Source organism: Sorex fumeus, unplaced genomic scaffold (assembly GCF_029834395.1).
Source record: "Sorex fumeus unplaced genomic scaffold, SorFum_2.1 ptg000039l, whole genome shotgun sequence".
NCBI classification, from domain to species: Eukaryota; Metazoa; Chordata; class Mammalia; order Eulipotyphla; family Soricidae; genus Sorex; species Sorex fumeus.
Window position 1 is genome coordinate 31,413,892 of NW_026606096.1, and position 17,416 is coordinate 31,431,307.

The 17,416-nt window shown below is 48.6% G+C and overlaps 1 protein-coding gene across 1 annotated transcript in view; it reads right to left on the reverse strand.

Annotated features, from left to right (window-relative positions):
- The window catches only part of ARHGAP10 (Rho GTPase activating protein 10), a 219,264-nt gene that overhangs the window by 39,889 nt on the left and 161,959 nt on the right, over positions 1 to 17,416 (reverse strand). The window contains exon 19 of the mRNA XM_056118966.1: positions 4,135 to 4,285. Within this exon, the coding sequence (XP_055974941.1) occupies positions 4,135 to 4,285 (151 nt within the window). The remainder of the gene's footprint in view (positions 1 to 4,134; positions 4,286 to 17,416) is intronic.

A 17,416-nucleotide genomic window follows, 5' to 3' on the forward strand; every position in this document is an offset into this window, starting at 1 on the left:
ATAATTGGGGGGAGGGAGGAATTATCATCTTTATGACTTTATCATTTTATGACAGCTATGATAAAATCTTTCCAAAATCAAACTCCTGGGTATTCCCGAGTCTGACAACTTTCCAAAAGAGAAAACTCAAGGCCAACATCAAGGCAGTTTAAAGTTGTAAAATAGGCAACCAGACTAAAACATCATAAACACGGAGCATAAAGAGACTAAAGGCATGGAGAACCTTTTCCCCCTTATAATCCAATAATTTCAAAGCATTATTCTGTCACCTAAACTACAGAAAAGCTCTAGATTATACCAGCTTCAGCGCCGCATAAAAGACGTTCAGAGGAAGCTGCAGCAACTGCACAGTGGGTGGGTCAAGTGGTCTCAGATCACCCCCCAGTTCGATACCTGGCACCCCAAACACTGTCAGGAGTGATCCCTGAGCTCAGAGATAGGAGTAAGCCCAGAGTGCCACTGGGTGTGGCCCCAAAATAACAACAATGAGACGTACAGAATACCACTTCAAAAGTTTCTGAGTCTTCTTAGCAATCAAAGCACTTAAGATTCTTGAATGATCTTGAGGCCAGAGAGGCAGCGGCGGCGGTGTTAGGAGATGGCCCTGCTTGTGGCCAAAGCCTAATCTGATTCCTGGCACCATATTCTGGCCCCAAACCCAGCCAGGGATCAGTCCTGAACAAAAAGACAGGAATCTCTCCTGAATAGCGCATGGGCATGGCCCCCAAAAAACAAAACAAAAGATTGACTGCTGTTCCCACATGCGCACACACCTGGCCGATTTTAGTTCTGGGGCCATACCTGACTGTACTCAAGGCTTACCCCAGGCTCTGTGCTCAGAGGTCACTTCTGGCAGGGTTGTGGGGGGACCATATGTGGTGTCAGGGATTAAAACCAGGATCAGCTGAGTGCAAGACAAGCACTTGAACCCCTGCACTAGTTCTGGGCTCCCTGTCAAAAAAGGTTCTTAACTGTCCTATTAATCAGTGATAATTAAGAACCCAATAATTAGGACCAGGGAAATAACGCAGAGATCAGGGGTGCATGACTTGAATGCACAAGATGCTGAGTTGGGTATCCACATCACACAGCCTACCATCATCACTAGGATTGCCCAAGTGGACCCTGGCCCCGCTGCCAACGCCTGGCCCAAGCACTGAAGAGTCCCAACTATATGAGGATTAATCAAAAATAGAGATGGGTCTCAAATGCCAAAGTGTTCCTCTAGAGTCATTTCCTTAATGAAAACAGAGTCAATCCACTTTTGCTCTAGGGCGACTGAACCCCTGCAGGTAGCTCTGTCATCTTAATTCCGCTCTTTTCTCCAACTCACCAACACTGGCCTCTTTCACCATTTACTAACACTGCCACCAGAGGACAAGTGAGATCTAAAAATGGTGCAACTCAAACCAGTCAGTTTTACTCATTAGCAACTCTGTTGAGAAAGAGTGAAAGTAAGGGGGTGGGGGGAAGGGGTGAAACAAGTTAGTCCAGCTCCAAAGTTGAAACTGAGGTCTAAAAGGAAGCTTTGATATTGCAGGTTCATTTTCATGATTCCTGCCCTTCCTCCGGAAAACAGCGTCCTACTGTGAAACAGATACTCATGTGATAAAGCCTTCGCCCATCTAGAGCATTCCAGCAGGTTCCCAGTGTTATTCCAAGAAGCCATTTTGAGGTCCACTGTAGCTCCCGCCCATCAGCCCCCGCCCCAGAAGTTGGGGGACCGAAGACCGCAGCTGTCTGCATTGGGTCTTTGAGTGTTAATCATGCAGACGTTTTGTTAGAGAGCTGTGCCATGGCTCTTTCTGCGTTTATTCCCTCCCCCGCCCCCCCACCTTGACAGGCATCTTGCACTTCTCAGTCAAAATAGACTTGGGAGCTCTGAAAGGCTAACAAATGAAACACAGCCAAAGGCAGAGAAGAGGGAGCAGAAGAAGATTCCGTTCAAATGCAGGAGACTTCTTCAGAGGGTCCAAGCCCACTGTGGGGATATCAGCACCAGAAAAGCAAGTAACTAATGTGACCCTGGGACTCTCTCTTAAGGTGGGAACAAGCAGAAGGTGACAAAAGGACAATCTGTGGGCAATGCACAGCTCTGTGTCCTGCAGGCCTAAAGACCATGACCCACCCCAAGTCAGCAAGCTGGCCCATGGCAGCCTAGATGGAGCCTGCAAATGGGCATCAGCGAGGGTTTCCGCAGCTCACATCGCTCCACCTGAGCCCCCAAAGTAACGTGGAAAAGAAATGGGTATCCATCAGATGCCTGGTAAGGAAGTCATTTAAGGAGAGTAAGTGACCAGAGAGATAGTACAGGCATGAAGGCATTTACCTTGGCCCACGAACCACCTCTGCCACCAGGTAAGCTCATCTATGGGCCTTGCTCCAGAACTAATAAACAAATCTCGAAAGAGATCAACTAGACACAAAAACTTCTTGGACACCTGTTCCCAGCTGAGAACCCTCAGAGAGGGGAGGGCTAGTGCCTGCTCAAACAAAGCCCCAGCAGTATCTTGTTCCCACACCCCAAAGCCATAGCCATGTCTCCAGCAGGACTCCACCACCACAGGGCTGAGGCTCACAGAGAAGTAAACCTGCCAAAAAACTCACGCACACAAATTCCTATGGCTGAAACTCCAGGCCTTTTCGGAGTCAGGATGGGCTATCTCCCCTCACCTCCCTGCACTTCTGGAAAACCTAGCAACCATGTCCATGAACCACCTCCAGCCCCATGGAAGCTCATCTACTGGCCTCATTCTAGATATACATATACATAAATAAACTTTGAAAGAGATCAACTAGCTGCAAAAATTTTTTAAGAACACAGCCCAGTTAAAAATCTAACTCCAGGGGACTGGAGCGATAGCACAGTGGGTAGGGCATTTTCCTTGTACGCAACTGACCTGGGTTCAATTCCCAATATCCACATGGTCCCCTGAGCACCTCCAGGAGTAATTCCTGAGGGCAGAGCCAGGAGTAATCCCTGAGTATCATCGGGTGTGACCCAAAAAATAAGCAAAAAAAAAAAAAAAAGTTTAACTCCAGCTGGACTGCCCAGTTAAAAATTCTGGATTCTCTGGAACACGCAGCCACATTCACAGCCATGCAACATGGCTAAACTTCACAACACTGACAATCCAGTAGCAGCACACCAGGTCAGATGAGATGGAACACAGAGGCCAACAAATCTCAACTAACAAAAACATGAAGACAGAAGGTTGAACTTTTAACAGCATCTTAGTAATCCCTCAGACAAGAAACCCCATGATAAGATACGATAATTTTCACTAATTTTCTTCTAGGGAAGTATTTTTAATCATTCCATTAGCCATTAGTGATAATAAGCAATTTAAAATAAATTATCGTGGGCCTGCTATGGAGGCAAGCTTGAGGGGTGGCAGGGAAAAATGGAGACAGTGGTGGAGGGAAGGTGACAGTGGTGGTGGGACTGGTGTTGGAATATTGAATGCCTGTAACAAATCATCATGAACAACTTTGTCAACCATGGTGTTTGAATAAAGTGTGTGTGGAGGGCAGGGGAGAAAGGGGATTGAAATTCAAATGTCTAAGACTTAAAAAGAAAGAAAAAGGCACTTGCCTTGCGCACAGCCAACCCTGGCCCTACATGTGATGGTCAGAGCACAAAGGCAGAATAGCCATGAGCATGGCTGGATGCGTCCCCCAAACAAACATGCCCAAAAAAAAAAAAAAAGGAAGAAGGGCAAGTAAGGTACAAAACCCTCAAACTCAAGAACTCAACTCAAAAGTGCAGCAGTGAAGTGCGTGTTTAATCTAGACGTGTTTAACATGCGACTATCAGATCCGCGTTAATTTTAGTCCGCCTTCCATTTGTCTCCGGGTTATGTAACCTCACCAGAGGTCACACACGTCTCCCAGAAAAAGAAATTGAAGCTGTCTGTTCGAAATAAAAAAGAACCTAGCAAACACAAAACCGAAACTTGTCATTCTCTCCCTGACGAGCGCACCTCACCCACCCTGTTAATCTCACACAATCATAATCTACAGGAGAAAAGAAAGAAAGGCCCAAAGGATGGAAAAAGCCATGAACACAGACAGTCCAACCGTCATCCATAACCACAACTGTGTGGAGCAGAAAAGCTGTTGTTAGCGTCTTACCATCTTCCAGCTCAAGACAAAGATTATAGACAGCTACGGGCCTCTTCGTCCTCTGGCCTTGTCGCTTGGATTGCCTGGGAGGAGCGTTGGGAGGTGACGTTGATGGGGGCACAGGATCTGGGAATGTGGCGTCAGGCAGGGTCCTAAATATCTGCCGGCAAAGAGAGAGGACATTAATTGTTTCCCATGCACACATACTTTCCTCTTACCACAGGAAACCAGCATTGAACGTTTGATTTGGGTTTTGTTCTCAATGGGCAAGAACCCAAGACCCCTTCCTCTGGATCTTAGGCAGAGATTGTGAGCCTTGCCATGCTTAACAGAAGATGGCAAATTAAAACTTCACTTTTCAAAGCAAGGAAAAGCCACGTCGAGTCCATAGTAAATCCACTCCCCCGCCACGCCAAATGCGATTGTGTCGCCCGCCCGTGTGGAGACGACCCTCGCCTGCTCATTATCCTCAATCGAAGTCTCCTGGATGAAATATTCAAAACAAATACCCGTGAAATCTCACACACCGGGTTCTATTTACGCCAACTGGTCTTGATTTTTTTTTTCCTCCTAACTATATATAAACAGCAACATACAACTGCAAATATTTTTTACACACTTGAAAGCTGCTTGTGTTTAGAAAATTGCCTCTCAGGTTCCATTTTTCACAAAGTGCTTGATCGCTTCCATTCATTCATTCATTCATTTCTTACCCTTCGGGTTCTTAATAATGACGCCTCCACATGGAGGAAACTGACCCTGTTTAGCTGCAGGGGCCTTCCACAGATCAGCAGTGACAGCGGTTATGAAAACGGGCTGCTGCTTTGCTTAGCAATTGTTTGGGTTGAGGACAGCAAACTGTGTAACTCATCCAGGATTTACACCAGATTCCTCTGGCTCTTCAGACCTATGAGGAGAGCCTTCAGCCTCCCATCCAGTACTGGGAGACATCAGCCGTGGCACGCCACCTCTCAGGAGGCCCCAGCCCCAGGATTCTCCGGTCGAGGCAGGAAGCATGAAAACCAAACACAAACAAACTCCCGATGAAAGGTACCTCGTGAAAGCCCCGTGGTCGCGCAAGGAAAACTGATCTTCTATGCATGTGGCTCAACCAGACATGTGACCCCGTGGCTTCAAGCCAGGGTGGCCCTCGTCCCCCGTGTCCCGCTAAATAACTCACCACCGCGCTGGAGTTCTAATCGCACAGTCTGACAGTTAGTTCTCACTTAAAAACTATTACATACTAATAAAAAGAAACCATTTCAACAGAGCCTTAGCTTGATAGTCCCACACTGCCCCCTCATGTGTAAAGGGAATAATAAAAAAAAATTATGATCGGAATTAGTGAGGAACAAATATTTGCTGGTGGAATTTTAATTTAGGGCGCCAACTGGTAACCTGCTAGCACCATATTCTGCAGATGCCGTGTTCCAATGAGCCACTCTGGCAAACAAGCCAAGTACTGATCTGCCTTGAGAAATCCGCAGTTGTCTAGACGATGACTCCACGGCCGGATTTACGGCCGTCTGTCACCACAGCAGTGGGAATGGGAGGAAGGTAGTTTGAAAAGTGCAACGTAGTGAAGGGGACATGAAAAGTGGGGCGGGGGGGGGATCGTGGAGGGTTCGCCGTAGCTATGGGAAGGAAACGTGACCCATGCAGAGATCAGTTCCCTGACTTACATCTTTGATCTTTACAAACAGGGCAAACACCTCGGGGATGCTACTTGCATATGCAGCCAAGCAATAGGCAGAGCCAAGACACACAAAGCTTAAACAAACGATGCCACCGTTACATCTCAAGGACCGGCTCTCCAAAGCCTCCCTCGAAGTCTTTCCCGGGGGGTGATGGAAGGCTGGCAGAAGGGTACAAATGCTGGGGATTCTTGGGCCTCCCCCACCTACAGAGGGTGGCCCCAGTCTGCAGGGTCGAGCAAAAGGGACCCCCCAGGTGTGCCTCCAATGCCCCGACGGGTCTGCAGCATCCAGGCTGAACCTCCAGAAACCTGCAGAAGATGGCAGACAGTGTTTCATTTCTATCAGAATCGCTGGGAGTGCATGATTCAATCATAAACAGGAAACCCCGCCAGGTGTGGCTTTATTGCCTGGATGCCAAGTGCAATCAAGCTAGAGAAAGGCAAATTTTACAACCTCACTTATAATATGTGAAAATTAACACAAAAGAAAAGAAAAGAAAAGAAAAGAAAAGAAAAGAAAGAAACTCATAGGTACAGCGAACCCAAGGTGGCTGCCAGAGGCGGTGCAGGAGGCAGGTAGGTGCGGCAGAGTGGTCAAAAGGCACCATTCCTACCTTTTCTAAACTCTGGGGCATAATATAAAATGTGGTGATGACAGATGGCAATACTGTCGCAGCCTCGAGAGATAGCATGAAAGGAAAGGTGCCTGCCTTACAAGTGCACTTCTCCACCTCGACCTGGACCTGGTATGGACTTCCACCACAACCAACCCTGGCTCAATCCTGAGCACTACAGATGCTCAATCCCAAGCACTGCCGAGGGTCACTGCTGAGCACAGAGCCCAGAACAGCTCCTGAATACGGCATGCCGGGCCTCGTCCCCAAAATAAATTAAATTAATCCTGTTGCTATTTGGAAGTTGCTAGGAGAACGCATCCTAAAAATTTTCACCACAACCACAAAAAAATAAAAAGAAAAGAAAAAAAGAGCAATTTCTAGATAAAAAAAAAACTACTATTATGGGGATCCATTTGCAATATATACCAATTATTAAGTCATTATCTTGCACCCTCCCAGCTAACACAATGCAACGGGTCAAATATCTCTCAATAAAACTTGGAGAAGGAAATCGAGCTGGGAACTGGGACTAAGCTTCAGGTTTTCTGATATTTTTTCTTCTAGGTATAACATGGGCCGGACCGATAGCATAGCGGGCAGGGCGTTGGCCTTGCACACAGCCGACCCAGGTTTGATTCCTCCACCCCTCTCAGAGGGCCTGGCAAGCTTTCGAGAGTATTCCGCCCACACGGCAAAGCCTGGTAAGCTACCCGTGATGTATTCGCTATGCCAAACACAGTAACAAGTCTCACAATGGAGACATTACTGGGCCTGCTGGAGCAAACTGATGAACAACAGGAGGACACTGCTGCAATGCTACAAGTATAACATGTGAAGTTTCCCACATGGTACTATATAGCAGCAGCTACATTTAGAAAGTCATCCTATTCTATACTTGAGCTGGAAGGACCAAAGCCAGACTCAAAAAAAAAAAAAAAGGTACTGGGCCCTATAAATTAATCCCCTGGACTTCTGTGAGACCTAAGTAGGTGGGACACATCTCTAAATTTCTGAAGACCAACCAGCCCTACTGCATTGGTAAGTCAAAGAAATCACCTACGTCCAGAGTTCACGGTTAGTGCCAAAGCACAGATGCCCACTGAGGAAGGCTGGGTGCTGCCTCATTGAGTTCCTGATTTGGAATATTCCTTAAAATCATATACCTTGCTTGCTTGTCTACATAAGGAGGACCAACACAACTACACCTCAAGCAATTACGGCGATCCAATGAGAGAAAACTTACAAAAAAGCATCATATAGTTCCCGGCACCCAGGAACCAGCAAATCAACGAGTGTATTAGTCACTGGACCCCTCCTGTCAATAACACTGATGAAACAGGCCTCAATCCCTCCAACGCACAGCCCATTAGGCTGAGGCCTTAGACCAGGAAGTAGAGCAACCCCACTGATTCCAAACTCTTTTTTCTTTTTCCCCAGGGTAGAAACTGTCTTCCTGCACCTACATCTTTGCAACAAGCAGCAAAGGCTCCAAAGCAGCCAATCCGATGACAACACAGAAGCCCACAAGCCAGCGAGCCCACAAGCGCTGGCTCAGGCCCCCGAGGCCACACCAGTATGAGTCTGGCACTGCCTCTCTGAGTGCCAGTGACACACCAGCTGCTGCTCCAGGAGTCACCACTGCACAGGACCCTCCCCCGAGGGCTTCGAGCTCTGCTCTGGGGGCCACTGTGGAGATACCCGGGCCGCCGCCCTCACAGTACCTGGGACACACTCCTGAGGAGGGGAGGGTCCCCTCCTCTTTAGGGGAGCCCTCAGCGCTGACCTGCAGCACTGGGCTCAGCTGCAGGAGTCAACCTCAGAGCAGGGGATGAGAAGGGATGAGGACGTTCATTTTTAGAACGCTGTCTCTCCGGGTAAGCCCGCTGGCCTTTACAGGGCTGGACAGATGACTCACACGCTTGTCTTTTCCCATCAGCTGCGACCACTGGGGATCTGACAGGCGCCGGACACGTGGCCAAGCGCTTGACTTTGAACCTGACTCCTCCGGGGCTCTATTGGTCACTGGGCCTCCCCAATCTCTAACGCTGCCCGTTCAGAGCAGGAGAGGCCTCCTCCGCGACAGCATCTGCTCACACGGAACCGCAGAGAGACAGAGGGACAGCCCGAGGGACCAGCAAATAGATGCCTACACCCCTTAGACTTTGACAGAAGCCAGGGCCAACGCAGAGGAGAGGAGGGGAGAGGAGGGAAAAGGAGGGAGGGTGTTAACACACTTGCCTTTCATGCAGCTAACCCTGGTTAATCCCTAGCAATGCATGAAGTCACCCAGGCACCACCTCCCCACCGATTACTCCTGCACGAAGAGTCAGGAAGCGTCCTTAAGCATCACCAGGTCTGCACCAGCCCCCAGTGAAACACCTAATTACCAAAATAGCCCCATGGCACTCCTGCCTGGCTCTGTGAACATACGCGTTTCGGGGGCAGTGGTCTGGACTGGCCAGCAGGCGACTCGCTTCCCTAGACCCCCTCATTGCTGGCTCACTCGGCTCTCGGCACCTAGACACCTCCCCAGGGCCTGGGCACTTCCCCACATGTCTGATGGAATTCACACCCCCCACACCCCCGGACAAGTAGGAGTCTTTCTGAGCAAACTGACCTACAGCTGATTATCAGGAAAGGAAACCTGGGTGGAATTCGAGCTTGGTTCTAGAACTACCTCAAGGCCCCAGGTTTGCTCTGGTTCACTCAAAACTCCTAATCTCTGAGAAGTCGGAATCTGAGCTGGAAACAATCTTCTTACTTATCACATGGGGCCAACCTTTATTTCACAGCTGAACAAACTGAGGTCCCTGTGGTTAATGATTTGCTCTTAATCACACTGGTGGCCCTGGCAAACTTCGGCTTCCCTTTCAAGCCCAAGGCCTCCACACCAAGGCCGAGGACTCCAAGCCAACTGCTAGCTCCCATCCCACTAGCTCTGACCTCTTTCCAATAATCTTTTTTTTTTTCCTTGAGGGGTATCACACCCAGCAGTTCTCAGGGCTGACTCCTGGCTCTGTGCCCGGCAACACTCCATATGGGATGCCGGGTATCAAACCTGGGTCAGCAGCTTGCAAGGTCAATGCCCTACCCACTGCATTACAACTCCAGCCCTGCCAACAGACCATCCTTAGACACGGCCCTCCCCACAGGCAGAGACCTGAAACCTTTCCATGTGCTTTGCTCTGAGATCTTCCGGGAACCAGAGGCGTGCAGTTGCCTGGTTAGCCTGAGTCCTCTCTCCGCAGGCGGCCACAGGAGAGCCTATGAGGGGCCTCGGGGAGGAATGGGTACAGAGAAGGGGGGGGCACCATCCGCCTGGACAGCCCGTGCACATCCCGAAAAAGTCTATTTCCATTTTGGTTTACAGTAAGGGGTGAAGAAAGAGGAAGATAAAATATACACATTGGGAGGTAAAGGTAAAGGTAAAGGTAAAGGCCCTCCCGTTGATCATTGATTTGCTCGAGTGGGCCCAGTAACGTCTCCATTGGAGACTTTGTTGTTACTGTGTCTGGCATATCGAATACTCTCGGTAGCTTGCCGGGCTCTCCGAGAGGGGCGGAGGAATCGAACTCGGGTCGGCCATGTTGGCCGCTTGTAAGGCAAACGCCCTACCCGCTGTGAAGGTAGCCAATCATAGACAGAATTCCGTGTTTTTTTTCTTTGGAAACGTATCTCTTTAGTCACTGGAGCATTTCCAGGCTCACAAGGACCCCTGCAGAACATGCTCTTTGGGGATCACCAGGGAATGGCCATGAGCGTATCCATGACGTTCACAAAACGGAACACGCAGAACTGTTCACAGTTGCCTACCCCATGGCCACGGAATCTGCAAGAGCGCCAAGTGTGGGTGCCACATTAGTGCCCCGAGTTTCAATAAGAATAATAAGCAAGTGATCGCCCATCCAGGGCTGAATGGCAGGACACACATTTCGGAAGGCTCACGAAAGTGCTTTCTCCCCTACTACATAAGGTGAACCTCTGTTTAAGCCAAAGCTGCGTCACTCTCCCATTCACAGTGGGAACGTACATTCCCAATTAGGAAACGTTGTTTTCTGGTTTGCAAACCTTTAGAAACACTCCAGGTGCAGTTTTATCAATTTGCACCTGCAAACATTTGGGAAGCGCAGCACACACTTTCCAAGTCAGAAGAAAACACTTACCCAAACACAGCTGTAACTTTGACTTTCACAGCCCAAATGTCTACAAATATTCTTCACTGCTTAGAAAAGTCAAGCCGAGCTAAAAATCCTCCCTTGCCCGAACCCGAACCCCTACCCCCAACCCCCCACCCCACCCCACATTTCACTCTCCTCGTATGCAACCCCTAGTTGACATATTATCAGCCCGGACACAGGAAAACACCATTTGGAAAACAGATACTATGTCAACCATCATTTCATTTGCTTTTCCTCTTCTTCTTCTTCCTCTTTTATTATTGGTGTCCAGCCATTTCCAAGGTGCTTTTTCTCCTTTTCCAAGTTTCCTATTTCTGGAACTCAAGCTCCAGAGATGACTTGATCCTACAGCAGCATCTGAAGCACAAACCCCTTGTGGTCCCCACAGGCCTGAAAATACACAAAGGGCGTACTGACACCCCCCACCCCCATCTTAGGGCTAAACTCACTTAAAAAAAAAATAAAAGAGCAAGTGCCTGCCTCAAGGTCACCACTGAAACTTGAACCTGAATATACATGAGCACGCTGGGAATGAACTCATCAGCTCATGAGACTTTCGAATCACATGACGCCTTGTTCAACTCCCCAACGCGAGGCACGATCTCTAGGAAGCTGGCATGCCCGTTTTTCACGAACGAAGAGAGCTACAGCAGGACCTATTAATTCTCCAAAAGGAAACGTGTGGATTTTAGGCACCAAGGAGAAAGTCTCTCTCGCAGGCACATATCGGACTGCATTTATCGAAATCATCTTCAACTCTTTTTCAAGAGTGGCCGCCCCAAGGCATGCCCCAATTAAGGGATGGCTCAACACTTTTCTTTATTTTCCTCTTCATTTTAGCTCACAGGAAAAAGAAAACATCTACAGTAAAAACAGAATCTGCAGGTGGCTGATTCACATGGTCGGGGGAGGAGTCAACCACTCCTATTCACTCACCACTCTGAACCCCAGAGAGATAGTTTGGGATTTTTCAGTGTGCCCTGATTATAACTTTTTCACCTAAATGTATTGTTGGTAAGCAAAGGATGCTTGGAGGGCTCGCTTGGGATGGGAGATGCGTGCTAAAAGTAGATTATAGACCAAACATGACGGCCACTGTATTGCAAACGGTAACATCCGAAAGGAGAGAAAGAATAAGAGGGAATGTGCCTGCCAGAGAGGCGGGGGGAGGAGGGGATGGGATGAGGGTGGCGGGAAGGACACTGGGAACATTGGTGGTGGAGAATGGGCGCTGGTGGAGGGATGGGTACTCGACCACTGTATGACTGAAATGTAATCACTCAATTGTATAAGTCTGTAATTGTATCTCACGGTGTTTCATTAAAAAAATTAAAAAGAAAGTTTATTAAAAAAATTAAACAAATGTATTGATACAAAAATGGTAAGAAATACAAGTGGTATTTTATTTTATTTGCTTTTCGGGTCACACCTAGCAATGCACAGGGGCTACTCCTGGCTCTTCACTCAGGGAATTACTCCTGGTGGTGCTCAGGGGACCATATGGGATGCTGGGACTTGAACCCGGGTTGGCTGAGTGCAAGGCAAACACCCTACCCACTGTGCTATCACTCCAGCCCCACAAGTGGTATTTCTTGAATAAACACGCAGGCGGAAAATAAAGCTCTTTACAGGAGATAAGGCTGCCCAGCCTCCCCTCTCCTCCCCCGCCTCCTCTCAAGACCAGTGAAATGGCTGGTGCCCAGACCACACGATGTCACGGTACCACAGGGGCATCCAGATTTGGGCACCTGGGCCTTTCCAGGACTTGGTTGACAGTTGTACACATGAGGTGACGACCTCCACCGACACATCTCACAGAAATATATTGGGAAGAGATTCTTGGGTGGGGATGGAGGGTGGGGCCATCTACGCCCACACGGGGCGGTGCTCAGGGCTTACTCCCCACTCTTCACTCAGGGGTCACTCCTGGTGGTACAAGAGCTGTACCCACTGTACTATCCCTGTCTGTGGGGCCCACAAACAGAAAATAGGGGTTCAGGCTCTCATGCCACATACATCTGACCCTGGATCCACCCCCAGCACTATAGCTGGTTCGCAGAGTACTGCAAGGAGTGACCACGCTGAGCACAGAGCCAGGACAAACCCTGGGCAAAGTCTGGTGTGGCCCCCAAGTCCCAAAACCGATACAAAACCTTCCTCAGCTCAATGTGTGTGTGTGGCGGGGGGGGGGGGGGGGGCAATAAAAACCTTCCTCAGCTCAAGTGTTAGTGGGGGGATGGGGGTAAGTCAAGGGCCATGACTAAGAAAACTCAGCCAAAGGGGACCTGCAGGACCACACCCACAAGTACTTTGGGCTCTCGCAGTGCTCAGGAGCAAACTCAGGGACTCATACACACAAGGCAGGACAGTCCTTCCCTTAGCTGCCCTAACCATCACCTGGCCCAGAGGGGCTCCGCTCAGGCCTGGCCTAAGGGAAGGGGTGGCCTCAGTGGGGAGAGGGTCAGGGGGACAAAGATCTAAAGCCTCACTTGGGGTGGTCTGGCCTGATGGGATCTGGGGGAACTGTGTCTTCAGATGCTGGGGACTCAAGGCTGACAACAAGTGAGGCCAGACTGGGCCTATCTTGCCAGCTCCCACAATACCAGGCAGGTGTGTGGCAGTCTCTGGGAGAGCCCAATGTCTGTCTCCCTCCAACCCCCATAGCTGGTGTCCCCCAGAACAAGGGTTCTGAGAGGAAGCATGGAAAAAAATGTTTGTCTTGTCACACCAGGGTCAAAAGTGAATTCTTCTGTTAGACAAAGCAATAAAAATTATGTGTCAAAGGGGACAGGTTGAGATTGGGAGGGACACAGGGGATACTGGTAGAGGGAAGGTCACACGGATGGTGTTGGAACACTAAATGCCTGGAACAACTGTATAACGAACAACTTTGTAAATCACGATGTTTTTAATAAAAATCAATTTTAAAAAATCACTTCTGCCACAGAAGCACACTCGGACGGGTTCAGAGAAAGGAAGCCTGGATACCAACGCCCATTTCTGTGGGAGGAAAAGAGGGTGTTCACCTTCTCCAAGGACAGAACAGGATGGTAGTGTGGATGCAATCAAACCAACCCTCCCCCAAGGAATTTCAGGGTACAAATGCTTCCCAACGAACATCTCGCACTGATCAAGGGGGTCGAGTACCTCCTCCTCTGCCCACAGCAACAAGGCTTCCTTACCAGAGGCCACACAGAGGCCTTTCCCCTCAGCCTGCCCCACCCCCCATCAGCAGAGTCCTTCAGACCAAAGCCCGTCCCTCTAGACACTCCAACCGAGAGAGGGGTCTGGCTAAAGGGCATTGCCACACTCTGAGAAAGAGCTTGAAAAGCTGCTTAAGGGGCCACAGCAATAGTATACAGCAGGTTGGGCATTTGCATTATACGCGGGGACCTGGGTTCAATTCCCAGCATCCCATTTGGTTCTCCGAGCACCACCAGGAGTGAATCCTGCGTACAGAGCCAGGAATAACCCCTGAACATCACTGGATATGACCCAACCCCCCCCCCCAAAAAGCTGCTTACTCTCCAGTGCAAATTCAAGCATGTTGTAGTCAGTGGTGAAAGAGAAAAAAAAAATACAAACGGACCAAAAATGTACCATCCCAATAACTCCCAGTTATTATTATTCCAGGAACAGCAGCTATCAACACCCACAGAATACTGGAAAAAGACTGCATCCACTCCCCCCACCCACCCCAATCGCTGTCAATAACTTCTCAGGTTCTACAGAAAATCTTTAAATTGCATATGCATGTGTCTGCATTGCGTATATTTCCAACTATTCACCTTAACGAAGGATAACACAGGTTGTTTTATAATATAATTTGACGGATCGACTTTTCCCGGTCCACTCAAGACACTGAAGGCTCAGTAAGGAGTACGCAGGCTTGAGCCACCTGGAAAGGAAAAGCAGCGTAGCATCCTGAGGAGAAAAGGGTCTTGGGCTTGGAGGCGACGAGACCACGGGAAGGAAGGAAGAGGCAGGATGGTTTCACTCGCGTGAAAGCTGCAACCTAAGTGTGAAACCCTCACCAAACCAACTTTGATGCACTGGAAATTATGGCAGCTCCTGGGTGAAGGCAGGGGGTGGGGGGTGGGTGGGTGGAAAGGGAAGGGGCCTCTGCAGAGCTGAGACTGGAACTCTGGGCGGGGGGGGGGGGGGGGGGGGTAGTGCCGGATACATGGTCCATCCTCAGAGGGTTAAGCTACATTCTGGGATGACAGACACTGCAAGCAAGTGATGCAGAAATTTTTTTTAAAGGCCTTGCAATCATTTTATAGTCAAGCTTTAAGTTTCCTTTTCCTTTTAAGCTACTTCTATTTATTGGGGCTTTTTTCTTTTCTTTTCTTTTTTGACCTCTTTTATTGAAGCATCTTCTGGCTTCTCTTCTGAAACTGTGAGATCTGACTTTATACAGCCACCCTAGAGCTGTACCTGAAATACATTTTAGAGCATTAATGGGCAATAAAAAGAATTTTTTTTAAATAGAAAGAAGGAAACCAAAGAAAAAATGGAAAAAAAAAGACAATAAGTAATACTGATAAATACATATGTTATAAGTAATACACAGATGTGATCCAAAAAGCCCCCTCCCCTTCAAAAAAAATCTGCTTACTCTGCAGTGCAAATTCAAATATGAATTCCCCATCGCTCTGGAAGTCTGTAACTTTATCAATGCACGCCTGCCCACTCTCCACATTACACGGGGCAACGTAGCTTTATTAAACCAGTTCAGCCCAGCAGGACGCTTCCAGCTGAGATCTGACAGAATTCAGTGCGAGCATTTGTCCTCAAATTACATATACATTGGGTCTATTCTACTACGTATTTTCAGAAAGCAGAATTGTTACTAGTTACCAAGCTCCCAAGAGGCACACAACTTTACAGGGAGAAATCGAACAGGAAAACTGTCGGAGCACAGAACGAATGAGGAACTGTTTTCAACAACTCAGACTCCTCTGAAAAAAGCAAAGAGCTTTTCCTTAAATATTCATGAAATTTTGACAAAGCCACAGCAGACTTCCACAAAAAAAAATGTTCACCAGTGACAGTGCCTGTTTGTGCCTGTTTGGAGGAGGCCCGGACCCCAAGAAAGGAGGCGAGAAAGGATTGGGCACTGTCCCCCTGCACCTCCCCCTCAGTAGGGACAGCTGCTAACTCTGAGTACATCACACACGAAATGCCGATGACCTAACACATTCATTACATTCAGAGAATGACGGTGAATCCCCTACTGGTCCTTAGGGCCACATATACAGAACCAACATCCTACGGCCACCAAGAGTTTGAGATCTTCCCCTTCAAGAAAAAAGGATGAACGAAGTGAGAAGAAATGAAGAAAGAATGAACGAAGTGAGAAGAAACGAAGAAAGAATGCCTCCACTTTCATGGATAGCTACAGTGGGGAAGGAAAAACAATTGCCCCCCCCAAAAAAAAGAAAAGAAAAGAAAAATTTTCACGTTTAACACAGAAAAGCTGCAAAATTGAGACAGCCGCAAACTGCCGCAAGCAGCAGACAGATTTTGATACTAATATTCTCAAGATTAAGATCCAGATTTCGTGTGAGTTTCTGATACATGCCAGTTCTTTGTATGAACGCACACGAATTACTCTGATTTACAAAGGATTATAAATCTCCCTCCAAACGGATTAATCTGAGCTCTCTAGGGATTTAGTTTGGCACAATCAATGGTTTGCAGCCCACGTGCGCTTTCGGTGATGACTCGTAAGTAATAATGACAGCAAACAACCCACCAGCTGTGCCCTGATCAACCCCAACTTTCTGGTGCACACAACCAGACCCAGCAGGGGATCTGGAGCCCCTATGGAAAGTTCCAGACTTGATGAAACCCGAGACGGAGATTTCCTTTCTCAACTTCCACACATTCCAACAACGGCACACATAAGCACTTGCATGCAATTTAAACTTGGAGCTCACCACGCAGCGCAGCGGCACTCACTTAAAACACTATGCATCATTTAAGCTTAAGAAGAAGAAAGGTGGGGCTGTGTGTGTGTGGGGGGGGAGAGTCCTGTTTTTCTTGGACCTGTAGGAAAACCACAAGGAACTTTCTAGCTGTGTGGCTTAACTGCTGAAACCCTTCTGGGAACGAGGGCAAATGAATAAAGAAGCTGTGTGACCTTGGCTAAGTTCATGTCAACCCTCCAAACGTCTTGCCTTCACCTCTACAGGGCAGGTAAACCAATGCTGAGACCCTCTCGGGCCTGGCCAGCTGCCTCACGCGTTCAGGGATGAGATGGCCAGGGACTGGGGCTCCAAGTACCAAGAGCTCAAGAGCACAAAATGCTCGGGAAAGAACACGCGCCTTCTCACTGCCATGAATGAGTACAACAGGCATCTTCTGAAACAAAAACCAAACTAAGCTGGTTTGCAAAGGCTTCCCAGGATAGTCTTTAAAAGGAGGCGGGGGTGCTTTGGGATAGTTTAATTTGTGGGAGATGCAGGAGAATTCAAGTGATCCTCTGTCAGCCCAGTCCAAAGGGGCCTTCTCTGGTCCCCTGGAGTCAGCTTCTGCCCTCTACCACCCACCCACACACAACACACACACACACACACACACACACACACACACACACGAGTGTAGGCACCAGGTGGAGGCCAGAGAATGGGATGAGGGCCCATCTCTCACGAGTCCTGAAGTGTGGGCTCACATTTCAGTCATTCCGCACTGAGGAGTGACAGTTTAGGAAAAGGTGGGACATTGGTGGTGGGACCACCATTGAAGTCAGGAACCACAAAGCATCAGTGATGATGAGAGGAAAATCTGGCTTGAGG